The sequence below is a fragment of the Labrus bergylta genome, chromosome 21 (assembly GCF_963930695.1).
Source record: "Labrus bergylta chromosome 21, fLabBer1.1, whole genome shotgun sequence".
In the NCBI taxonomy this organism is placed as follows: Eukaryota; Metazoa; Chordata; class Actinopteri; order Labriformes; family Labridae; genus Labrus; species Labrus bergylta.
The window spans coordinates 16,294,714-16,316,202 of NC_089215.1; the positions used below are offsets into that span (position 1 = coordinate 16,294,714).

General features: G+C 39.3%; 1 protein-coding gene across 1 annotated transcript in view; it reads left to right on the forward strand.

Annotated features, from left to right (window-relative positions):
• Positions 1 to 3,401: 3,401 nt before the first annotated feature.
• Positions 3,402 to 21,489, forward strand: part of LOC109988604 (urotensin-2 receptor) — a 52,772-nt gene continuing 34,684 nt past the window's right edge. The window contains exons 1-3 of the mRNA XM_029278498.2: positions 3,402 to 3,906; positions 5,666 to 6,381; positions 8,638 to 9,016. Coding sequence (XP_029134331.1) covers positions 5,668 to 6,381; positions 8,638 to 9,015 — 1,092 coding nt within the window. The 5' untranslated portion in view covers positions 3,402 to 3,906; positions 5,666 to 5,667 and the 3' untranslated portion in view covers position 9,016. The remainder of the gene's footprint in view (positions 3,907 to 5,665; positions 6,382 to 8,637; positions 9,017 to 21,489) is intronic.

Here is a 21,489-nt window from a genome sequence, read left to right on the forward strand (position 1 = left end):
GAATGGACTATAACTGCAAGCTACTGTTCATGTTGCTCTCCTACAGGTAATTATTAACTAGGGCATGCATGGATTGGCTATCTCCCCCATCTAGTGACTGCTTTTGTGTTATTTTCTTATTCAAACCATCAAGGTAGTGGTCATTAACAACAAAAACATGTATAAGGCTTAGTTCATGTGTACCCCCAGGATTCATTTGAAAAGGTTGCTTTTTCTATATGTTCGTCCTCCCTGAGAAACAGGAAGAAGTTTCCAAAAGCCATTTTTCATATTTCATTTCAAATTTGACTGACTAAGGGTTTGTTTACGTTTCTAAGCATTGCATTCATTGTTTTCAAATAACTTAAAAATAATAAATAAATATCTTATAAGCATCCTTTGTTTGTTTTTTAAGTTCTTACTGCCTAAGTAAAAAAAAAAAAAAAAAAAAAAGGTCCTGTTGCTCTGAATTCTGGGCCGGCATGTTTGTTTGAGACTTTGGAATCATTCTCCTGGGGATGACGATATTTAGCCAAATAAAGATCATGTGAACAGAGCATTTTTTGACAGAGTTTTAAATATCTATTATAATTAATATCCATGTAAAGTTGGCCGAGGCTTTGGCATTAAGCCCCACAAGCTTATTTAAAAAAAATGGAAATGTCAACAAGTCAAAAGAAGCAAGATTAAAATGACTTATTCTCCCAAAACAGCTGAGGTCAGATTGGACAGGTGTCTTCTTTTGCTAGCCAACAACCCACACACCCATACTGCCCTACAAAGGCAAAAGACCTTAACTCACCAGAGTGTGGAACTGAGAAAAATGACTGTGGCAATTCTTTGTCTTTTTAATGAAGTTATTAATGTTCATAAAAATCTTTAGCTCAAACATGACCTTTGACCCTTGTTTTTAAGTTAAGGTACTCTGCCTTTGCATTGCCTGTATAATAATAACGGGTCATGCCAAGGCAAAAGGCATTAACTTCCATTTGTTACTGTATCTCACTTGGTTAAAATAACACAACCAACACTATTTCTTTGCTACACTTTAGTCAAGCTACTGTGTGTGTCAGAAGTGCTTGATGACAGATATTAAAACAAAGGCATAACACTTTAACTCCACTGCAGTAAAACAGTAACTTCACTTTGACCCGCAGCAAAACAAAGGCAGAAGACCTGAACTCAGTTTGAGCATTCCGGAATGCTGCTGTACAAAGGCAAAGACCCTGATGAGTGAAGTTAGTGGACTCGTTTCTCGAGGGCTAGGGTTAGGAAGTTAAAGCAAATACAACCTACTATTTTCTTTAAAAAAACAACACAATTGACTCAAGATATCTGTCCACATAATAAAGCACATCTGTAATGTTCCAAAAATGACAAAAACTCCTTTTTGAAAAATTGAAGTTACTGCCTTTTGCCTTTGTAGGGCAGCATAATGTGTTACATGTCTATGTTCTATGAGTAGTCTTAAAGATCCCGTATTATCCTCATTGTCATATTTCACGTTTTCAGTCTGTGAAACCTGTACAGTATAGCTTTACACTCATTTCAGCCTCGGCAGAAAACGGTTCATTTCAGCTGCTGTCTCTTTAAATCCCTTAAATCAATCCTTTGAAACAGCAAATGGTAAAAGCCAATGAATGGGCTGAATGGGCTGAAAGCACTGAATCAACTGTACATTGCAGGACCAGAAATTGATGATTCTACACGTAATTATGTAAAATATTTGCACACAATAAAAATTTACTTTTTCTCATTTGTTTTATACATTTAATCTTGAATGATCATGTTTGAATGATCATTGATCTTTACATCTGTTGAGCATGTGCAACATGCATTTATAAAGGATAAATGAAAACTGTGTTCGCAGATTTCGCACGATTCCTTCCTATGACACATCATCATTTGGGGCAAACGCCAAAAAGGCCTTTACAAGCTTCCTAAAAGTGCAAAGTTTTGGGCACATATCTTGCACAGCTGCAATTGAGTGTCTTCTGGCTGAGAAGCTGACTTCCTGTTAGATCCAAGCACATATTAATGGTGCAAATCATTTTCAAATTCCAAATATGATTTAAACCATTGGATAAGATGATTGAATTCATTTTTGTATTACAAAGAATTGATTCAAAGTTTCACAGCATCCCCTTTTCTAGTTTAAATAAATAAATACTTATTTGGCATGACATGATGAACTCTGATGCTGCAGAATCCCGACAAGCCCCCATGTCAAAATCGCTGAACAGCCCAGTTATATTCCATGGGACTTTTGAAACCATTGAACGTGTGCATACTTCTTCAGTAACAATGCTACTTATGTCGAAGATTTGTTAGTGTGAATAAACCAAACAGCTTGAGGGATTAAATGCCATATTCAATGAATAGTTAGACTTATTGATGCACAATGTTAAATGGGACATATTATGAAAAGTCCACTTTGACAGTGTTTTTGAACATTTGGGTAACCTGAGTGTCTACTGACCCACAAAATGTGAAATAAATCCATCCAGTCCTTTGTTTGTGGTCTGCATAAGTCTTAAAACACAGAGAAAAATGCTCCGTTTCAAATTTGCTCTCCTTGTGATGTCACAGTGGGATTCTTGTAAAAATAAAAAACCTGCTCTCCCCTGGTATCTCCACCCATGGATTCCACCTCCAGCCTATAGCAAAACGTTTGCGCAGGTTGGCCATTTTTATTCTCACAACAGAGGAATAGATGAATGTCTACCGGAAAAACTCAGGGGGGGGGGGGCTCATTGCATTTAAAGAGACAAACACACCGAAACGGAGCGTTCTGAGAGAGCTGGTTTATACAGGGTCACAAACCTCCTCTGGTGCTTGATCCATCTTTTCATTCATTTTCAGAAAGCTCCGATTCAGCATGCAACTTTAAAGTTATAGCCAAAAACATTGTTAACCTCCCCCCTTGCAGTAGATGATGTTTGATGACTGTGCTAAGGTGAGATGCCACAGTTGTAACTGACATAGACCCTGACACTATCCACTTAAAATAAATAGTGTTCACTGGATATTCAACACTAGAACAATGTTGAATTGAAATAGAATTGATGTTGATTTATACTTCATGTGTGTCTGAGTCAGCCATCGTTCTCCCAGCGTGTAACGTGTCTCAAGTCAGTTTGTGGCACACACCCAGTTACATGGAAATAGATGGCACAGAGGTTAGAGAGAGAGAGAGAGAGAGAGAGAGAGAGAGAGAGTGGCAACACACATTTCCTGCATACCTCTCTTGCCTGGTCGTCCCCCCCCCCCCCTCCCTCCCACTTAAGGCTTCTAAACGAGAGTGCTTCACTAGCAGCGTGCTCCTGTCTAACCCTCTCTCTCTCTCCCTCTCCCTCTCTCTCTCTCTCCCCTCTCTTGCCTCTCTCTATACACCGGCTCGCTCTCTCAGTCGGGGAGTGAGGATTCTCGGTAACAAGCTGTAGCTTAATGTGGCCGTCATTTTTCATCATCACTTCAGTGACGTTCTCTTCCTTTTTTTTTTTGTTTTCCTGCTGAATTAAACATCTCTGCCATCCATGTCCGAGCTGACATCTACTATATAGAAGCTATTGAGGTGTAAAGGTAATGGAAAATAACTTTTAAGGCTGCTATCAGGGCACCTTTCTCTTTTCCAATCACTTTGAATTGGATTGCTTGTTCAAAGAGTGCTCTACAATGGACGGATTTTTGTTGTAGTGGATGACTCATTTTGGTTATTTCCCCCTTGAGACTGCTGGATATAGATTTTTTTTTCTTTTGTTCCACCTGCGTGCTTCACCTCTCGATACACTGTAAGACTGTTGGGACTTTTATGGAGTGTGAAATTTTTGCAGCAAGTGTGAAGTTTGGGGGAGCAAAGTGAAACAAAGCATGGTTGATGGAACATCAGCTGAGTGTTGAACCATTCTGTCCTGGGAGGCAGTCCAGGTAAGACTCGTATATTGTGATGCATTTGTAATTGTCTGAGGGTTGTGGTCCCTCACAGGGCACGTATTACAGGTCTATTATGATCCTAAGTGTTATATTAATCCATCTTTTAGGGAAAACATAGCAGCATATGTGTAGTGTGATTCCTTTCTCAATGAATCTCTGATCTCAAACGCTTGCTTAATTGACTGTACAGGTGAATTCAAAGTTTTCTGTGTTCCTCCAATAGCTACGTCATCTCTGACACATTGGGATCTATTTGTACAGACGATAGGAAAAGCTTGCCTCATTTTGTCTGTACACTCAAAGAGAGTGAGGAGACATTTCATCATCAGCACTCTGACATTCTGTTGACGTATATTAAAACTCAGAGAGAACATCAACAAATGACCAAAACCCCTATTCCTGTTAGAAATGTTTAACTGTAAAAATGTTACATTAGAATAAATGGAATTGTGGCTTCATGATATCATGCTGTCATTTGGTTTCTTTGGTGCTTCACTTATGTTACAAATCAGATTGTGATCAAAGTCATTCATTCATTCAAGACACCTTCAGTGATGATGATGTTGAAGTTTATTTGCCCAAGAACTGTGCTGAAACTGTTCTCCTTTTAATTTATAAATTAAAAATATGAATGAACTTGTACTTTTTATGACCGAGGTTAGATTAATTATTCATGATAGTGTATTAGAGTCTGAATGTTCTTTTTGCATATTCATCATGTGTGTAACTTTAAATATATTTTGATGATGTTTTCTGTATTTTGGCTTAAATTAGATTTTGAAGGCAGGACTTTTTGTCATATATTTATTTTAATGGAGCGTTGCTTCTTTTACTATAAAGTACGAAAACAGCCGTTGCGTTTTCCATGACCTCTGAGGACACTTCATATCAATAAAGTTAGGGCAGACATTTTGCTTTTTACATTTCTTGTTCTGTTTGTTGATCTTTTCTTAGCAACAATCAATAAAACAAATGCTCTGGTACAGTTTTCAATCCTTAGTAGGTCTACCCAAACATTTAATTTAAAGCAATTGAATGATTTGATGGCTTATACAGTATCTCCATCTGCCAAAGCATGTACCTGTTGTGTAGTCAACCCCTGGACAGGACTCCTTGTAAATCAGAAGACTTTCCCATAACCTACTAATATTCAGGACCCAGAGCATTGGGTAGCAGTGCTATTAATGCACAGCCCAACTCTCCCAAATGCTCTTTTGTTTACTTGTCCTTCATTGGCAGTGCATGTCAATGTGTTTTCAGAGGTTGGGAGTTTTGACATTATTTGCATGAAAACTTTCAAAACCTGACTTCGTCTCGCTTTTTTTTTTAAATTGGCGACCCAATTTAAAAAAAGGAATGAATTGAATTGACTTGAGTTCACAGATTTATCTCAGAGCATCTTTCCAAGCCACGAGTGATCAGGGATTTAATTTCCTGTTGAGAAACGTGCTTACGTGAAAGTAGTCACAGCCATTTCAAATGAACGATGCAGATTCAGCTAAACTTGAAACGACGCCTGAAAAGAAGCTTTGCATTGAAAGCGAGCTAATTAAATCCCTCCTTTGTGACTTCATTCATGACAATGAAGATTATGAGTGAAATGAAACAGGCCACTATAGTTCCTCTTACTTTCAGAGTCCACATTTCAGAAAGATCCCCTATAGTTTCCAATCTAAAAGGCAAAGGATGATTGCCTAATGCCCTTTTTTCTAAATCCCAACCCTAACTCTTATTTCTATTCCCATGCATCCAGATATGACCACAGTGTCCATGGAACCTGTAGGAGTCCTTGTGGAAAGGGGCGCCAATGCCACTGACCCACCTCTGAACACGCATGAGGACTCAGCTGCCACCTTTACCATTGGAACTATCCTCTCCATCATGTGTTTCGTTGGAGTCTCAGGAAACATCTATACCTTGGTGGTCATGTGCCATTCCATGAGGACTGCTGCCTCTATGTACATCTACATCATAAACTTAGCTTTGGCAGATCTGCTCTATCTTCTCACCATACCCTTTGTAGTCTGCACTCACTTTCTTCAGGGATGGTACTTTGGAGATGCAGGGTGTCGGATTCTCATCAGCATGGACTTCCTGACCATGCATGCTAGTATCTTCACGCTAACAATCATGAGCACTGAGCGCTACTTTGCTGTGCTCAAGCCACTGGACACAGTCAAGCGGTCTAAAAGCTACCGGAAGGCCATCGCTCTGCTGGTTTGGGTTGCATCGCTCATCCTCACCCTACCGATGGTCATGAAAATTCAGCTGATGACATCGGGCAACAAGGCCATGTGTCAAACCACCTTGTCGCCCCTCTTCTATAAGGTTTACATATCCTTCCTGTTTTGCACTAGCATAGTCGCTCCTGGACTGATTATATGCTATCTCTACATCCAACTTGCGCGCACTTATTGGGTTTCACAGACGGAGACGTTCAAACAGACCAAGAAACTTCCCAATCAAAAGGTCAGTGCAAAACAAGGACGTGTACTTTAAAGTTCCCAATTTGTTCTTTTCTTCAGATAAGGGCACTTGTACTATTTTTCCTCTACAGTTCATCATAAAAGATTTACCCAGTGATTATTTATATGTCTATGAACACAGAATGACAACTCCACTACAGACTGACCAGAAGTCCTCCGCACTAAGGAAAATATACAAGTGACACCCTAACATGAAGGATAACAACATGAGCCAGTGCTTTCAATTAGGGATGTGTCCAGAGTTTTTTTTTTTTACTTGGGCACCAACTTGGCATGAAGTTTGTGTGCACAGATTGAAATCATGCATTTACCCTTCCTATCTCCAGTACTTATAATTGCTTTTACCACAAACATTAAAGTATCTAAAATATGTTATATTCCTATCTATAATTTCACAAAAAAGTAACACAACAAGGTGCGGTTTTAGCTCAATTGGTAGAGCAGGTGTCCCACAAATAAAGGCTACAGTTCTTGTCACACTGGTCCCAGGTTTGAATCCCGGTCCTGAAGCGGTTTGGTGCATGTCAACCCCCAAGCTCACTCCCAACATTTCCTGTCTATCTTCAGCTGTCCTATCAAATGAAAATGAAAAACCCAGAAAATAAACTTGAACTAAAAAAAGTAAATCAACAGTGTGGCAGCAAATATATCTTCTTAGCTTGATTCTTTAAGGACTCTAAAGGGAGATGTATGTGAAAAGTCACAGAAAGCTACTAGCAGCTTGTTGCAACACAATAGCCAATCAAAGTGTAGGATTGATGGCTGACCAGATCTCAAGAGGGCACATGCCATCCCTGGGCACCCCTCTGGATACACTCCTGCTTCCAAGGACATTACAAATTTCAATGGACAAATCACACCATTTACTGATCTTGGATTTCTATAGTAAAGGTTAACAAATTGGAAACACTTGGTTAGGGTGAGGATGATGTTTTAGCGAAAACCTTCCTCCTCCATCCTACCTCTGTGGGACTTTTGAAAGGGTATAAGTCATTAAAACAAATCTGAGACCCAGTTCTTATTTCTCCTTTTTTGGTGTGAAAATTTAATCTATACTCTGTCTCTCACTTTTTACCACGTCTGCAACTCAGCTGGTGATTGATTCAAACACATCTATCTTGTCAAAGCTATTGAATGGGCAGGGAGTTAGACATTCACATATATTCGACCTCCAAGCTCTTGATTTAGTCACACTCCTCATTGAGAGTCTTCTGAGCCTCATTGTAAAAGTCTTATCCTGTGACTCACATCAGGCTTGGGACATTCAGTCTCAAAACTCTTGTATGAGTCTTTATTTGAAGGCTTTGCCAACAACACTGTCACAATAAAAGTTGCTTTTTAAGAGTATGCAATGTACTGAAAACTCTTGGCTTGAAGCAGCATTACATTATCAACCCATCTCCCTGTTGCTGCAGGTTTGCCTTTATTCCATTCCCCTCTCGCTTCCTGCTCATGCTGAGAAAAATCCTTTTCCAATTTGCTTCGTAGCAGGGACTAAGAAGAGAGCTGCATTTTATTTCTTATCACTGTGATAAACTATGTGACGAATGCTGCCCTTCAATTGCATTAAAGACTTAAAATAGAATATACATGTACCTAAAAACATGGGGGGAAATGCAGACCGTCCAACCTTTAGAAGTGTTGGTCATGGAACAGGAATAATTAATAATCTCCTTATGTTGTGCGTTGCAGCGGCTCACTTGCTGTGATTAAGCTGGAGGAAAAACGGCAGGGTACACAAAGCTCTCCTTGGCTTTCGTTGAATGGATCACTGGGGCTAAATGATCAGGGCTCATCCAACAACTAGGGCAGGTTTAAAAGATTTGACAAAGCTAGACGTGTATGTCTGAAGAAGATCATCAAACTAATTTATTGTGCGAGACAAGTGCTAAAAACCATTAGTGTGGCACTAAAAGGTCTAACCCATGTTCATAGAACACGGTTTATGACATAAATCATTATTATTGTAGGATTACTTTATGGATATACGAGCAAAGTGTAGCTCTATTTTCTAAAATAGCCTAAATAAATCAAAATCAGATTGATGTTGGCATGGCATACCTCATTTAGATTGGGTCATGTTAGGTCATGATCAATGACATATGTGTATACAGTCAGTCTGGTCATGTATTCACCAAGATGATAACATTATGGTAGGCAGGGCATTGGACACTATCACACAGTGCTGTTGATCAATGACGCTCATAACATTTTTTCTCTGGCCTCAAACCCCTTCAAGGTGCTGTACCTGATATTCACGATCGTGCTCCTCTTCTGGGCTTGTTTCCTGCCCTTCTGGATCTGGCAGCTGCTGGGCCAGTTCCACCCTTCAATGTCCCTGTCCACCAAAGTCAAACGAAACATCAACTATCTGACCACATGTTTGACGTATTCCAACAGCTGCATCAACCCTTTTCTGTACACACTGCTCACCAAGAACTACAAGGACTACCTGAGGAAGCACAAGCGCTCCTGGGCCGCTGGCAGCTACTTCAACAGGAGGAGTCGCTTCCAGCGTTCCCCGCGCAGGTCGCCATCTTCGAGCAGTCAGCAGTGCACTGAGAGCTTTATGCTTACGCACACAGCATCCCTGCGAGCACACAACAGCAGTTTGTAAGGTAGGAGCTGATCTTCTGATCTGATTTGTCATTGATGCTGATGAGAAAATCAAAAGATTAAGAATCTCAAAACTGTTTCCTTGTGTTTTCCCAAAACACAGCTTCGAACAGCAGTTTGGTCCAACTTTTGTTTTTTCCAATTTTGTAACAAAGATTGTGCAATATCAGAATGCCTACATTTGTATTCATTATTTTTTTGAAGAGTGACTTTGTTGTAGTTTAATAAAAGAGCAGAGCCAGGTATTAATACGCTGAATGATTGCAGATGGCTTTGATTTCTGGCCCTCTGAAATAATGTGTTTCAAACATTATGTTATGTGAAGTACTCTTGTCCATATGGGACGTCTAGTGCCTCTCAGTGTTTATGTATGGAACTGGGTGAGCTGGTTAAAACATGCTCAGCAACAATAAATATTGTATTACATCTGAAACTCAGAGAGTTTCCTAACAGCAACTTTGAGTTGTTTTGGAGTCTTCTTCTTCAAGGGGAATAAATGTATGAATGAATCACACTCATACATTTTCATGTAAGTTAGGAGAGTTGTGAAGTCACATGCTTGGAGAGGAGAAAGTATTCGTCTTGTTGAAGAAGAAAAACAGGGTTAGGGTGCTTGTTAACAAGTTTTTAAGGCCTTTCAGTGTCATTTGAGGACTAACTGGGAGGACAATTCAAGACTAGGGCATGAGCACTGAATGTTTTAAAAGCAAAAACATCTAAAATTAGATTTTGTATTGTAGCTTTGACAAGTATAAAAACATGTTACCACTTTAGTGCGGTAGGTGTTGTTAGTCTTATCTAGTATGTATCTATGAATAGCCTCCTTTAGGGGAATGCAGTTGCAGAGTTTGACACTTTAAGGCCCTAACCCACACCAAAGAGAACCGTCGGCGGTTGGTGAGACGAATCTCTCTGATTGGCTGTTCGGGGGTTTAATTTATCTCCAGCTCTCGACACAGGTTCAGGAAAGCCCCTTGAGCTTGCAGCTGTAGTATCCATGTTTTCACCCATTAGTGTGGTTTCTTCTTATGTGTCTCCTCCGCCTCTTCTTCTGTTTTCCACTAAAAGACCAAGGACTGACAACGCCAGCGTCATTTTCAACTTTTCATCAGACATTATTCTCAATAAGTAGGCTACCTATAATACGAGAGGTGACCGATAGTCTGAAGATGGTCTTCTCGTATCACAACAATGGACTACCGCCACCTGCTAGCATGGAGGGTCATCACTATTTCTTTGTCGTCTGCTTGGTGTGTCACGGCCTTTACACCAGGGAGGAGATAAGATATTACTTTATTACCCCACCTGCATGTTGAATGCTTTTCTGCACAGATAGGTAACATTTTCTGAATAGTTTTAATTTCTAAAGATAACAAAATACATTTGTTATGGTCTAATTCATTTTAAATTGACAGTTATATGCAGATAAGCTTTTACAGCTACGTTACATTCATTTGGAAAACACGTTTACCCTTTTCTAAACTCTAAACCCATGCTGCAGATTTACAGATTTGCAGCTCCAAAATGAAAGGAACCATAACGGGAACAACCAAAAACACCTGCAGGGACAATGTCAGCCAGGCTTTAGTGACAAAACATTCAAACTGTTTTAAAAAGCCATTTCAGTTTTTGCACGGCCTCTTGAACTCAGTAACTGTGCAGCATATTCATTATCTGATAGTGCAGCTTTAGAGTTGCTTTTTCATACTTCCTGATATATCCTTTTTAAGGTTTCCTGTTCTATATTCAATTTGTACTTGTGTCAGATTCTTTATTATTTCATCGTCTATAAATCCTCTTAGTTGATTCAAGGCAGTTCCTGTTTGGAATCTGTACGAGGTCTGATTATATCTCAGCTCACAATTGCACAATTGCCAGGTGCCCCACTTCTTTCAGCACATAAATATTTTGTGTGGATTTATGTATGTGTCTGCCAGTCGGCATCAGTCTTTGATACATTAAATGGGTTTTATATGTGGGTCACAAAGGACTGAATCATAGAGCAGCAGAGGGGAACGAAGATTGGACAGCAGGACGACCGGAGAAGGGGGTCGGGATGCCACTTATAGAGTTTGGCAGCAGAGCCATATAAATGCCGTGCTGTGAAAAGCCAGCTGGCAAACAACTGAAAGATTTATTTCTTTGTTCTTTTTGCGCATTATGATATCTTTAAAATTAATAAGTAAGGCGGCCAAAGATACTAATTTAATCCAGATTAACACATCAGAATATTTAAGCGTTTACCCACTTCTGCAAAAACAAAATCAATTGGAAATAGACTTTTTAAATTCAAAGATATATTGCTTTTAATTCCATTTTGTCCAACAATAAAAAAAAAAGGAAAATCCAATTTTTATAATTCCGTTCATAGCTCTGCACTCAGCTAATATATTGGCAGAGCTCCGCCCTAGATTACTTGATGGTGTGTGTCCAAGGTTGCCTGCAGAGAGGGAGTGTAAAACAGTGAGCCATTTATTTCTACTCCCTTCCTTGGATAACGATGTACTGAGTGACACCTGCAATAATTCACAAGGGCAGAAAATATGATCGCATACTGGCCACATTGAGACGCACGCATGCACTGTGTATCTTTAATATACTCACAAACACCACCAAAATGTTGTCCTAACTGGAATATTCACACTCGCACTAAGCAGGAAAATTCCCGACAAGCGAGCAGGCTTGGGTTGTTGACATGTATATTGGGAGACTGGTGTGAGTTTCTTGCACGCAATTAAGCAGCTTCATACCGATTTTCTGCTTGCAGGTCAATTTGGTGCTTGAGCATTTTTATTATCAATCTTTTCGCCTAAAAAGTTCGATGCATTCTATTTAACAGTGTGACCAATTTCCCCAATAATAATAAAATGCTGAGTTCATGACAGCAAGTTCAGCCACCATCATCGCCTACAGCACGCTACCTGAAGAAAAGTTGTGTATTTCAAGCAGCTGCTTCGCTGTGCAAAACACCCTGGATACATAGCGACGCTGACCAGGCTGGCGACGTCACTTTTTGGCAGCTTTTCTCCCTCATTAGGTCATTAGAGAATCACGCATTCAGTGAAAACACAGTGGGATAGTGTTGAGTAAATAAACCATGTGGAGTGCTGGTTTGATTAGAAACTCTTGAGATGAAGAATACAAGTGAGCAGGTGGGCAGTGGTCTTTCTTTATGCGAACAACTACTGCAGGTTCTGTTGCTTTGTCTGCCCCCTTGGAGTGTGAGGGAAAAGTGTGATTCATAGACTTTAAATACGAATGGAAAAAGCCTGAGAGACGTCAGCCATCTATTAGTGAAGGGGGCTCTGGAGGCTCATCGTAGGCAGACCCCATGGTGGAAATGCGGTCTCAGCCAGGCTGACAGGCTGAGAGCTGGAGCTGAGACGGGTTTTAAGCTTCTGATAACACAAATTGTTCATAAAATCAAAACGGATTAACACAGTACAGTGTGTGCCCACGAGGAAATTAATCAGACCTACGTCTATAATATATATTTTTTAACCAGGCTGTAATCATGTTTGCTTCTGTTGTGAAAACGAGTATTTTTAAAGGGGGTGTATGTGACTTCGAGCCAAGCAGACACTCGATGATCTGCAGGATTTTGCACTTCTGCTTCATTTTTCAAGTCAGAAAAATTTTAGGGGCTGGCTGTCCTGAAATGTTCTTGAATTTTTCAAGAGTTTGTGTGAAAACTTTTCAAAAGTCTTGATGAGTGTGTTTGTGTGTTACCCTTTATTTTCAGTGTTGGGAACTTAGACGCACAGTACATGTACGTTTGTATCAATTAGTATTCATTTGAATCCTCAGTTTATGGAATATGCATTGTTTTGTTGGAGAGACTTTGGAGCTTTATTTGCATCTTTAAAGCGTGTGTATGTAACTTTGGCCAGGGCAAAGCATACAGTATCACACAGCAGCCTTTAGCTGTCTCTGTAGTGTTGGATACAATGTCTGAGGCTAAGATACAGAAGAGGACGGTGAGAAGTGAAGCTTTGGAGAGAAAAAGAGAGAGTGACCGAGCAAGAAGGAGGACGAGAGGAACGGCTTTTACATGTTGGCAAGAGCTATGTCAGTAATACAGAAACAGAATGTTAAAACGTAGCATATAGACCTACTAGCCTGCATTTCAATGGATGCACACAACTGCCCAGCAAGTAGGTATTATGATCTGTTTCCCGGCTACAGGGAAAGCAACAATACGACAACAGAGTGTACATCCCTGTAGATATAACATAACGTATGGCTGTCTTCTTATCAGTGTCATCATGGCCTTGTGTTTTTCAGCTTTTCTGGGTGCAAAAAATGATCTCACCTAAATAATTATTCAGGCTCGACTACAAAGAAATAAATCACTTGTACTTCAAAAAGTTGTCTCTTTCCTCGTCGATCTTCAAGTAAGATGCATAACTTCAAAAGACATGACTTTAAAAATATCAGTCTTACAGACCAATATAAACTAGCATGTTACAAATGTCCCTCTCCGGTGTAGCCAATCAGCCTCGGACTGTAGATAATGGTGACATGAATGTACACATACTCAACATGCAAACAATTAGCAAACAACGGGCTCAAGGCGCTTGCTCAAAATCCGGTAATATTACTGAACCTTGTCAGTTCGTTAAATACAGTTTATGTTAAGAATGATTCACGTTTATATTTTTCATTAAGTATCATGAAATATGTTTTTAATTATATATTTTAATTAACTCATTATATACTGCAGATGTTCTAACTCAGTGAATTTAAATATTAACTACATATGCAACATCACTGTGATGCACATACTGTAGAGGCCCAGTTATGTTTCTCTAACGAGTCACTCTGAAGGTCATTGCTCAGCCCATTGTCTCCTCTGGGAAATAACCGTCCAGCCTAATGTGCTTTCATTTAAACCATTAAGGAGGCAATCATCATCAATGTTTGATTTACGTGTAGCATTATACTGTACAAGCTTTTTAATTATGATGGCACATAAACAGTTTATATGCCCTGGAGAAACAGACTAATTTTACAGCGATCACATACATGACAACCTGCCGAGGTGGAGAATCCTCTCATTTTCTGTTCATAGAGGAGGACACGAGAGGCCAAACAAGAAAGCCATATCCCCAAATGAGAGTATTGATTGATTTTATATCATACTTTACTGTGAAATTACCTTGGGGGTGCAGCAGGCTTGAATCTCTGAGCATAAAGCTGTAATATTATTTGTTCTTTCTCTGCAAAGAAAAAAAGGTTGTGTCTCTTCATGGTTGATTCATCGTTAGCTGACTTATAAAATGTATGAAGCAAGAAAACTTCTCATCTGTTTCAACACAAACATGTCATTCATCATTAATTCAGTGATTACTGGATGGCAGCAGTCCTCTCCTCCCCTCCTCTAGCCCAGAACTTCCACCAGACTCGCGAGCGTGTCAGCTTCGCTCCGGTACGGCTCCGGGCTTCCTCGTCCGTCAACACCCACAGGCTGTGTTCTCAGAGCGCAGCATGGAGCAGCAGCGCCGAACAGCTGGAGGGGACACAAAGGATTTCCTGCAGTATTACAGATTCACTCGCGACAGCATGAGATAATACAATGAATGTGGTATGAAACGGTATATAAACTCTTACAAACACATCACACACATAAGGTCGTTATGAAACGTCTAAATTTAGTCTTTTTGTTGTTTTGGTGTCTGACTTCCTGTCCTGCTGAATCTGCTCTGTGGTAAATTGTGCTCCTTGGAGCTGGGACGGAGCTGAGACGCAGCGCAGCGGAGCCAGTGGAAGCACACACATTGAATGAAGTGAAAAACAAACAGAAGACACATCTGGTGGAATTTAGCCGTAAAACAATCTAACACTTTGTTCTCTGTTAAAAGGATTTTTTCAAATCTTAACCGATGTTTAAAAAAAACTGAGACACCCGATGCAGGACTGAAAAAAAAAAAGTGAGATGAGAGAGTTTTGATCCAGCTGTGTGTGGAGAGAGCAGTGACAGGACCAAAACAGCGCACTACACAGATTCCATTCGAGACCAACCAGAGTCCTCACTCTAAAAACTTGAAATCTCCCATAGTCAAAAAAAAGTAAAAGAACAAGGCAGACAACAGGCAGGAAGAATGATGATAGTACTCCTTAACAATAAAGAAAGGAAAAGGAAAACTGTCGCGGTGACAGTGTAAACATGAGCTTTACATGTGACAGCATGATCAGGGGATGAGTGAAGTGTTTGTGTTGTGTTTCCTTTCTAATTGGCTATCGTTTCATTCACATTGCAATCCAAAGAGTGTGCTTGCTGCCCTTATGCTCAGTCGGCAGTGGTGGAAAGTCACAAGGTAAATTCACTTGAGTACTTTACTTATTATTTTACTTTCACTGCATGACATTTGAAAGCAAAGTATCCTACTTTTGACTCCACTACATGTCTATGAGTGTTCTCTTTACGCGCTACTTTTGCACTGAAGTCAGCTGATATATTTTGTTTTATTTTCAAAAATCTGATCTGAGAGAAGATAGACTGTGTTTGTGTTTGTTCTGCGTGTGTTTTGTCTAGGTGGAGTTGCCATACCTGTACGTTGAGTGTGTGCATGGTTTAACTGAGAGAAAATGTCACTCAGATCAAGTTATTTATTTAGTGAAAGAGAAAAGTTGTCACAGAGGCCCTTTATCTTTTTTATATGTTTTAGTTTACGTCAGGTGCTAACAGCTCTGCAGAGAAGTGAAATAAGCAAAGGGAGCTGTATATATATGCTGTACAAATACAGAGACCGTGCACCAACTGAAATAGTTTAATAAAATGTGAATGTTTTATCACTGTGTAAAGCCTGGCTGACATTTCCCTAATCATCAGGTATTTTTGCTTGTTCCTATTTTTTGGGAGCAGCAAATTTGCAAATCTGCAGCATGTGAGTTTAAAAAATGTAGCAGATTGACACTCATGTAATGTTGACTGCACTAATGCATTGTGAAACTACAACAACGTTTTAAACTAGTTTGAATACGTTAATATATTTTTAAAGCATGTACTCCAGAACTTTAACTCAAGTAATAATTTGACTCAGCAACTTTAACTTGTAATGGAGAAATATTGGCCCAGAAGTAGTTGAGTACTCTGACTACTCAAAGCGCTTTTACACCACAGGTCACACCCATTCACACACTGATGGCAGAGGTTGCTATGTAGTGAGACTATCAGTATTCGCTAATCCCATTCATACTCACTCACGCGCTGACAAAACAGCGTGACCAACTTGGGGTTAAGTTTCTTACACAAGGACACGTTGACGTGGCTGCGGGAACTTGGATCGAACCTATTTGACGACTGACTCACTTGCCCCAAAAAGCAGAACCAAAATCTGCCCAATTATTCTGTCATGTGTTCACTTTTTTTAACCGTGGAAACTTGTGCATGGGTACGTTCAAGGAGGCCAATGTTCTACCACAGCACCTTGTAACCATCAGTTTTTTAATGCCCTAAAGGAAAAATTTATTCGTTCTGAATTTTTTTTTTCAAATATTTAACTTTCAGTCTTCTCTCTTACCATGATTTAATGCTTAAACCTTGCTTTTGTTTTATAGGTTTCCACACACGTCTTCAGTGCCACAGTGAATGATTGGAAACGAGTCCCTTGACAATGCATCAGCGCTGGCTAATAAGATTTTAATGCTGAACTGTAAAGTGACCCATAAATATTTCCTCAGTTAAAAAAAAAGGGACGACTGCCTGTTAGGCTATGGGAATGTGCCTTAACAGCAATAAATGTTTACTGCAACGCAGGAAGCAGCCAGTGGAGACAGGAAATGGTAGGAACCAGGCAGTAAAAACGTACTGTTTAGTGCACTTTGGTAGGACTGTGGTATTAATATTCACCACATCAGCAAGGGCATATGGAACAAGATCAATTATTCCATACATTGAATGGATAAATTATTCCGCTCACACGCAAGTCTGAAATTCCCCCGAAAGAGATTGTTAGTGTCCCAGGAGAGTAAACGGGATAAGCATCTGTTCACTGGATTTAGAATTGCCTGTTTATGCTCATTATAACTTTGTGCACATTTATCTTTAGTTTTTAGCAAACAAAAAAAAAGTCCTGAAGTCTCTAGATTAAAACCAAAACCTTTGCTTTCGAACAAATAACACACAGAAGATTGCATTCACATATTCCATGCCTAAATGTTCATGAATAACCCCATCCTGCACTAAACATGTTCACAAAATAAAGTCATCTGTCTTACATGTCACTGTTGTAGTGACATGTCTAAATGCTTGTCCTTTTTCCTCCCAGATAAAGAGAGGAAATTAGTCAGCAGAGGAAGCAGGAAATTAAATGTGAAAAAAACATTTCTGAATAACACTTTGTTGTCTGCATACATAATTCATAGAAGAAGCTAAAACAAACTGTTAAGATAACACAAACCCATTGTATTATTCATTCACTTGAAAGTTTGTTTTCAGTGTTCTATAGGGAAAAAAGTTGGATATGCTCCTTTTTTTGTTTTGAAGAAAGGGAATAAGAAAGAGTCCTGAAAAGAAAAAGGTTGCTATTAAAAGTCACTCTTAAGGATCACAGCTTTAACTCTTGATTTAAAGTGATTTATTCTACAAACATGAATGCCTTCCTGAGGGTTGTTCCAGGGTTGTATTGGGTTTGCTGTCGTGGATTCTACGTACCAGTGATGTAAATTATCAATACTCTCAGATATGCAAGTAGTAGTTTGGTACTTTAGCAACTCTAAACTCTAAAAACTTTAAAACTCTTCATAATGCAGATAATCGGTTGCAAAACACTGAACCCCCTCCAAACCCCCCCATACCTCCCCAAGACTAAAAACATTTTCTGTCAACCTCCACATCTTAACAGCGCGCACACAGCCAAGCGAGCAACAGACTCTTCAGGACTTTGATCAGAGAACTGAGGTCATTTTATTGTGGAACACACCACCACAAATGAGCAATAATGTTCATAAATGATACATTTAGATTGGCACAGCAGCTTTATTAAATGTCATTGAATTAAAAAAAGGCCCTTATGCAAGATTGCAGGGCATTATCATCTCTGAATTACTAAATATATTGACTGACAGGCAGCTTTACATGATGACATTTTCCCAAATTAACCTAAACAAAACAGTCAAAGCAGCAGCCAGAATAAATAAGCTGGCATGACGGCCTCATAGAATTTGAATTACTTTGAAGGTTGAACCTGTCATCCAGTTGAAATGCATCTCAAAAGCTTTTGTTTCTTGCACCAAATTGAGCTCATGTGTATTTTTTTCTTTGCCAATGAAAGCTAACTTTTATTTAAAAGTTCAACTGGATAACAGCAGATCATACATTGAATGCTTTGCCCGTTATAATAAGGTTATTTGCAGCTTCCATCGTGGGAAAAAGTTAGCTTGCTCTTTTGGTTATCAAACTACTTTTAGGGATGATCTGATTGGTCATTTTATTGACATTTATAATTATTCGCTCATTTAATTTATTATGTAATTTGAGAAACAATTTTCTGCCTAGCAACAGCTGAGATGGAAAATTCTGATTGGGTGACAAATTGGCTCCTTTACATGCATACTGGAACTGAAAAGGCAGATTTTCAGGATTTCTTTTCTCAGATACATTCTGTTTATGTTGATTTTTACATTTTGAATTGATTAAATACATTTAGGACTGATGTTTATTTTGGTTCTGGTGTGATGTATTATCATAAACTTTTCTTTCAATATGACTAAGTGCAAAATACCGGGGATGGCTGATCTTGTTTTTTTGTTTTTTTACCAGTCCACATATGATAATTAAGATAATTGCTGCCTGTCTGCCTGTTTACATTTTAATGAATAAATATACACAACTCACACATTTTAGGTGCGGCTGTGCATCAGTAGTAGAGTCAGTCGTCTCTCAACTGGAAAGTCAGGGGTTTCGACCCCAGCTCCATTAGTCACATGTCAATGTGTCCCTGGGTTAGACCCTTAACCCCTGATTGTTCCGGCTGCCACAGCAGCAGCATGTGAGTGTGTATGAATGGATAAGTTATTACAGAACACTTTGCATAGAAGCCTCTGCCATCAGTGTGTGAATAAGTAGGTTTGACCTGCCGTGTAAGAACGCTTTGAGTAGTCAGAAGACTAGAAAAGCGCTACACAAGCTCAATCGTACCATTTACCATATACATAAATACATAAGGGTAGCTGTGGCTCAGAGGAAGAGAAGGTCATTCTCTAATCAGATCACTGGCAGTTGTACCCTGAGGTCCTGTAGTCTTCATATCAAACGTCCTTGGGCAAGACACTAAACTCCAAATTTCTCCTGAAGGAATTTCCATTGGTCTGTGTGGCCGTGTATTCATTTATCAGAGAGAGAGAGAGAGAGCCTTACAGAACTGATAGCATAGTTGTTGACCCTAAATCACAATTTAGTCTGATGCCAAAGTTTAATAAGGATAAGTAGTATGAATGTTTGGTGTTTTGCATGATTCATCAAGGCTATCAGATTCTTGTATACACGTAGTAATGCACAAATCTCGCCCCATGACCTTCACAAAGATCAAATGAAAAGAAGGTTTTGACCACTATTAGTGCCAGCATGAAATAATCATCGCCTCTCAGACCAGAAGTGCTCCATCTTTAATCATAATTGCTTTAATTTCACGTCTTGAGCTACACAACTTTAAAGCCACCCTAATCTGTCACAGGCTGTGTCGGAGCATGTTATAGAAACACTGATGGAGGACTCATTAACTTGGTAATCATTTTATAGATTTTTTTTTTCTTCCTTTAGCTCTTCCATCTCAGCTACCGAATGAAATAGCACTTTGGTCTGAGCTGAGGGTCTCTTGGAAGAGTGAGACGGAGGTCACATTCAGAAAGGTCATCGGGAGACAAGCACTAAGTCATCCTCTTTCAGTCATGATGGTGAAAGGACTATTGATCTCCCAGCCACAAAACTAAAAGCTGATTACATTGACTTGGCTCATTTTGGGAATTGGAATCTGGAATTGTTGTTCCCCGTTCATCCTCTCTCAGGTGTTAGGAAGCTTTGCCTGTAATAACTACACACTGTATTGTCTAAAAATACATCCAGTGTGATCAATGAGCACCTGCACTCACTCCCTTCTGACGTCCTACAAGATTATATAGGATTAGGATTGATCGAGTGCCCCCTTACCAGGATTCATGTTACCTTTCAACCCTCACTTAAAAGGTCTAAAGGGGAACATTTTTTTTTAATGATTTGATGCACATAAATGGATTCCATATACTTCTCCCTGCCCTGGGTCACTCTTTTATATCCTCACTGGATTCAAGCACACACATTCAGGACCTTGCCTCTAAGAAGCTCATTCATATCAGGCTTTTGTTCTTCCCCCAAATCCATTCTGACAACTCATGTGAATTTGTAATGAATGTTGTGTTTGTGCAGAGTTTAGCAAAGTAGGCAGGCAGAAGAGATGATAATGCACCTGAGGTCGTGACAGCGAGTGACAGCTTTTATCTTAAGCTTGCAAACATTTCAACATTATGAAAAGAGCTGCACTTTTCACGTTTAGAAGGATAAGCCAGATGTCAGAGCTTTGGAACTCATACACAGCAATTTCCTGCATCTCTACACTCGTCATGTTGTTTATGTATCTGGGCTAGTTATGAATTGTATATATTAAGGTTACATTTGCAAACTATAGCCCTGTTCAGACCCAGCAGAGACAGTTTTTCATGCAACGTCTCAATATGCTTCTTTTCTTGTTTTAAATTGAAGGTTGGTGTGGAGCAACATTTGGTGATTAAACCCTCACCTCTCTTTTTGTGCTTTATGTAAACAATGTCTGTCACGTCTGAGTTCTACTCAGAAATACAGTTTTTACAATATTCCAGGGTCTTTATTTATTCACTAAGCCAGAGTAGCATAGATGTGCCTGAATAATACATGACTAAAAGCATTTACTCCAGGAAGAATTGGGAAAACATTTACTCAAAGTGTATAAGGAACGCTTTAGGAAGATTTTGGGCATGCCCATTAACACATTGTTTTGCTACAATTGACTAAATTACCACAATGGAGATCATAAATGCTAAATGGGATCCATTGGAAAATATATTTTAAAGATCTTATAGAATTGATCCCTACTCTTTTACAATACATGTTAAATTAAGACTGCATCTCCCTCTATGTCACTTTCCAAGCCAAACACAGTTTGGCAGATGGCGGTTCCATATGAGTCTGGTTCTGCTTCAGGTTTTTTCCTGTTAAAAGGCGGTTTATCTCTGTCACTGTAGCTTTGCTAAATGTTGCTTAGAGCTGATGTGCTAATGGTGGATTAATGTTGGGTCTTTGTATATAATAGAACGAAGAAAGTGTTTTGTAAAGTTTTTGTAAAGTGTCTTGAGATACAGTTGTTATGAAATGGTGCTTTACAAATGAAGATTGATTGCTTGACCCCCACCAGACCCTACCTGACAATCCATGCACAAGGTTAGAAAGAACTGGATAAAAACA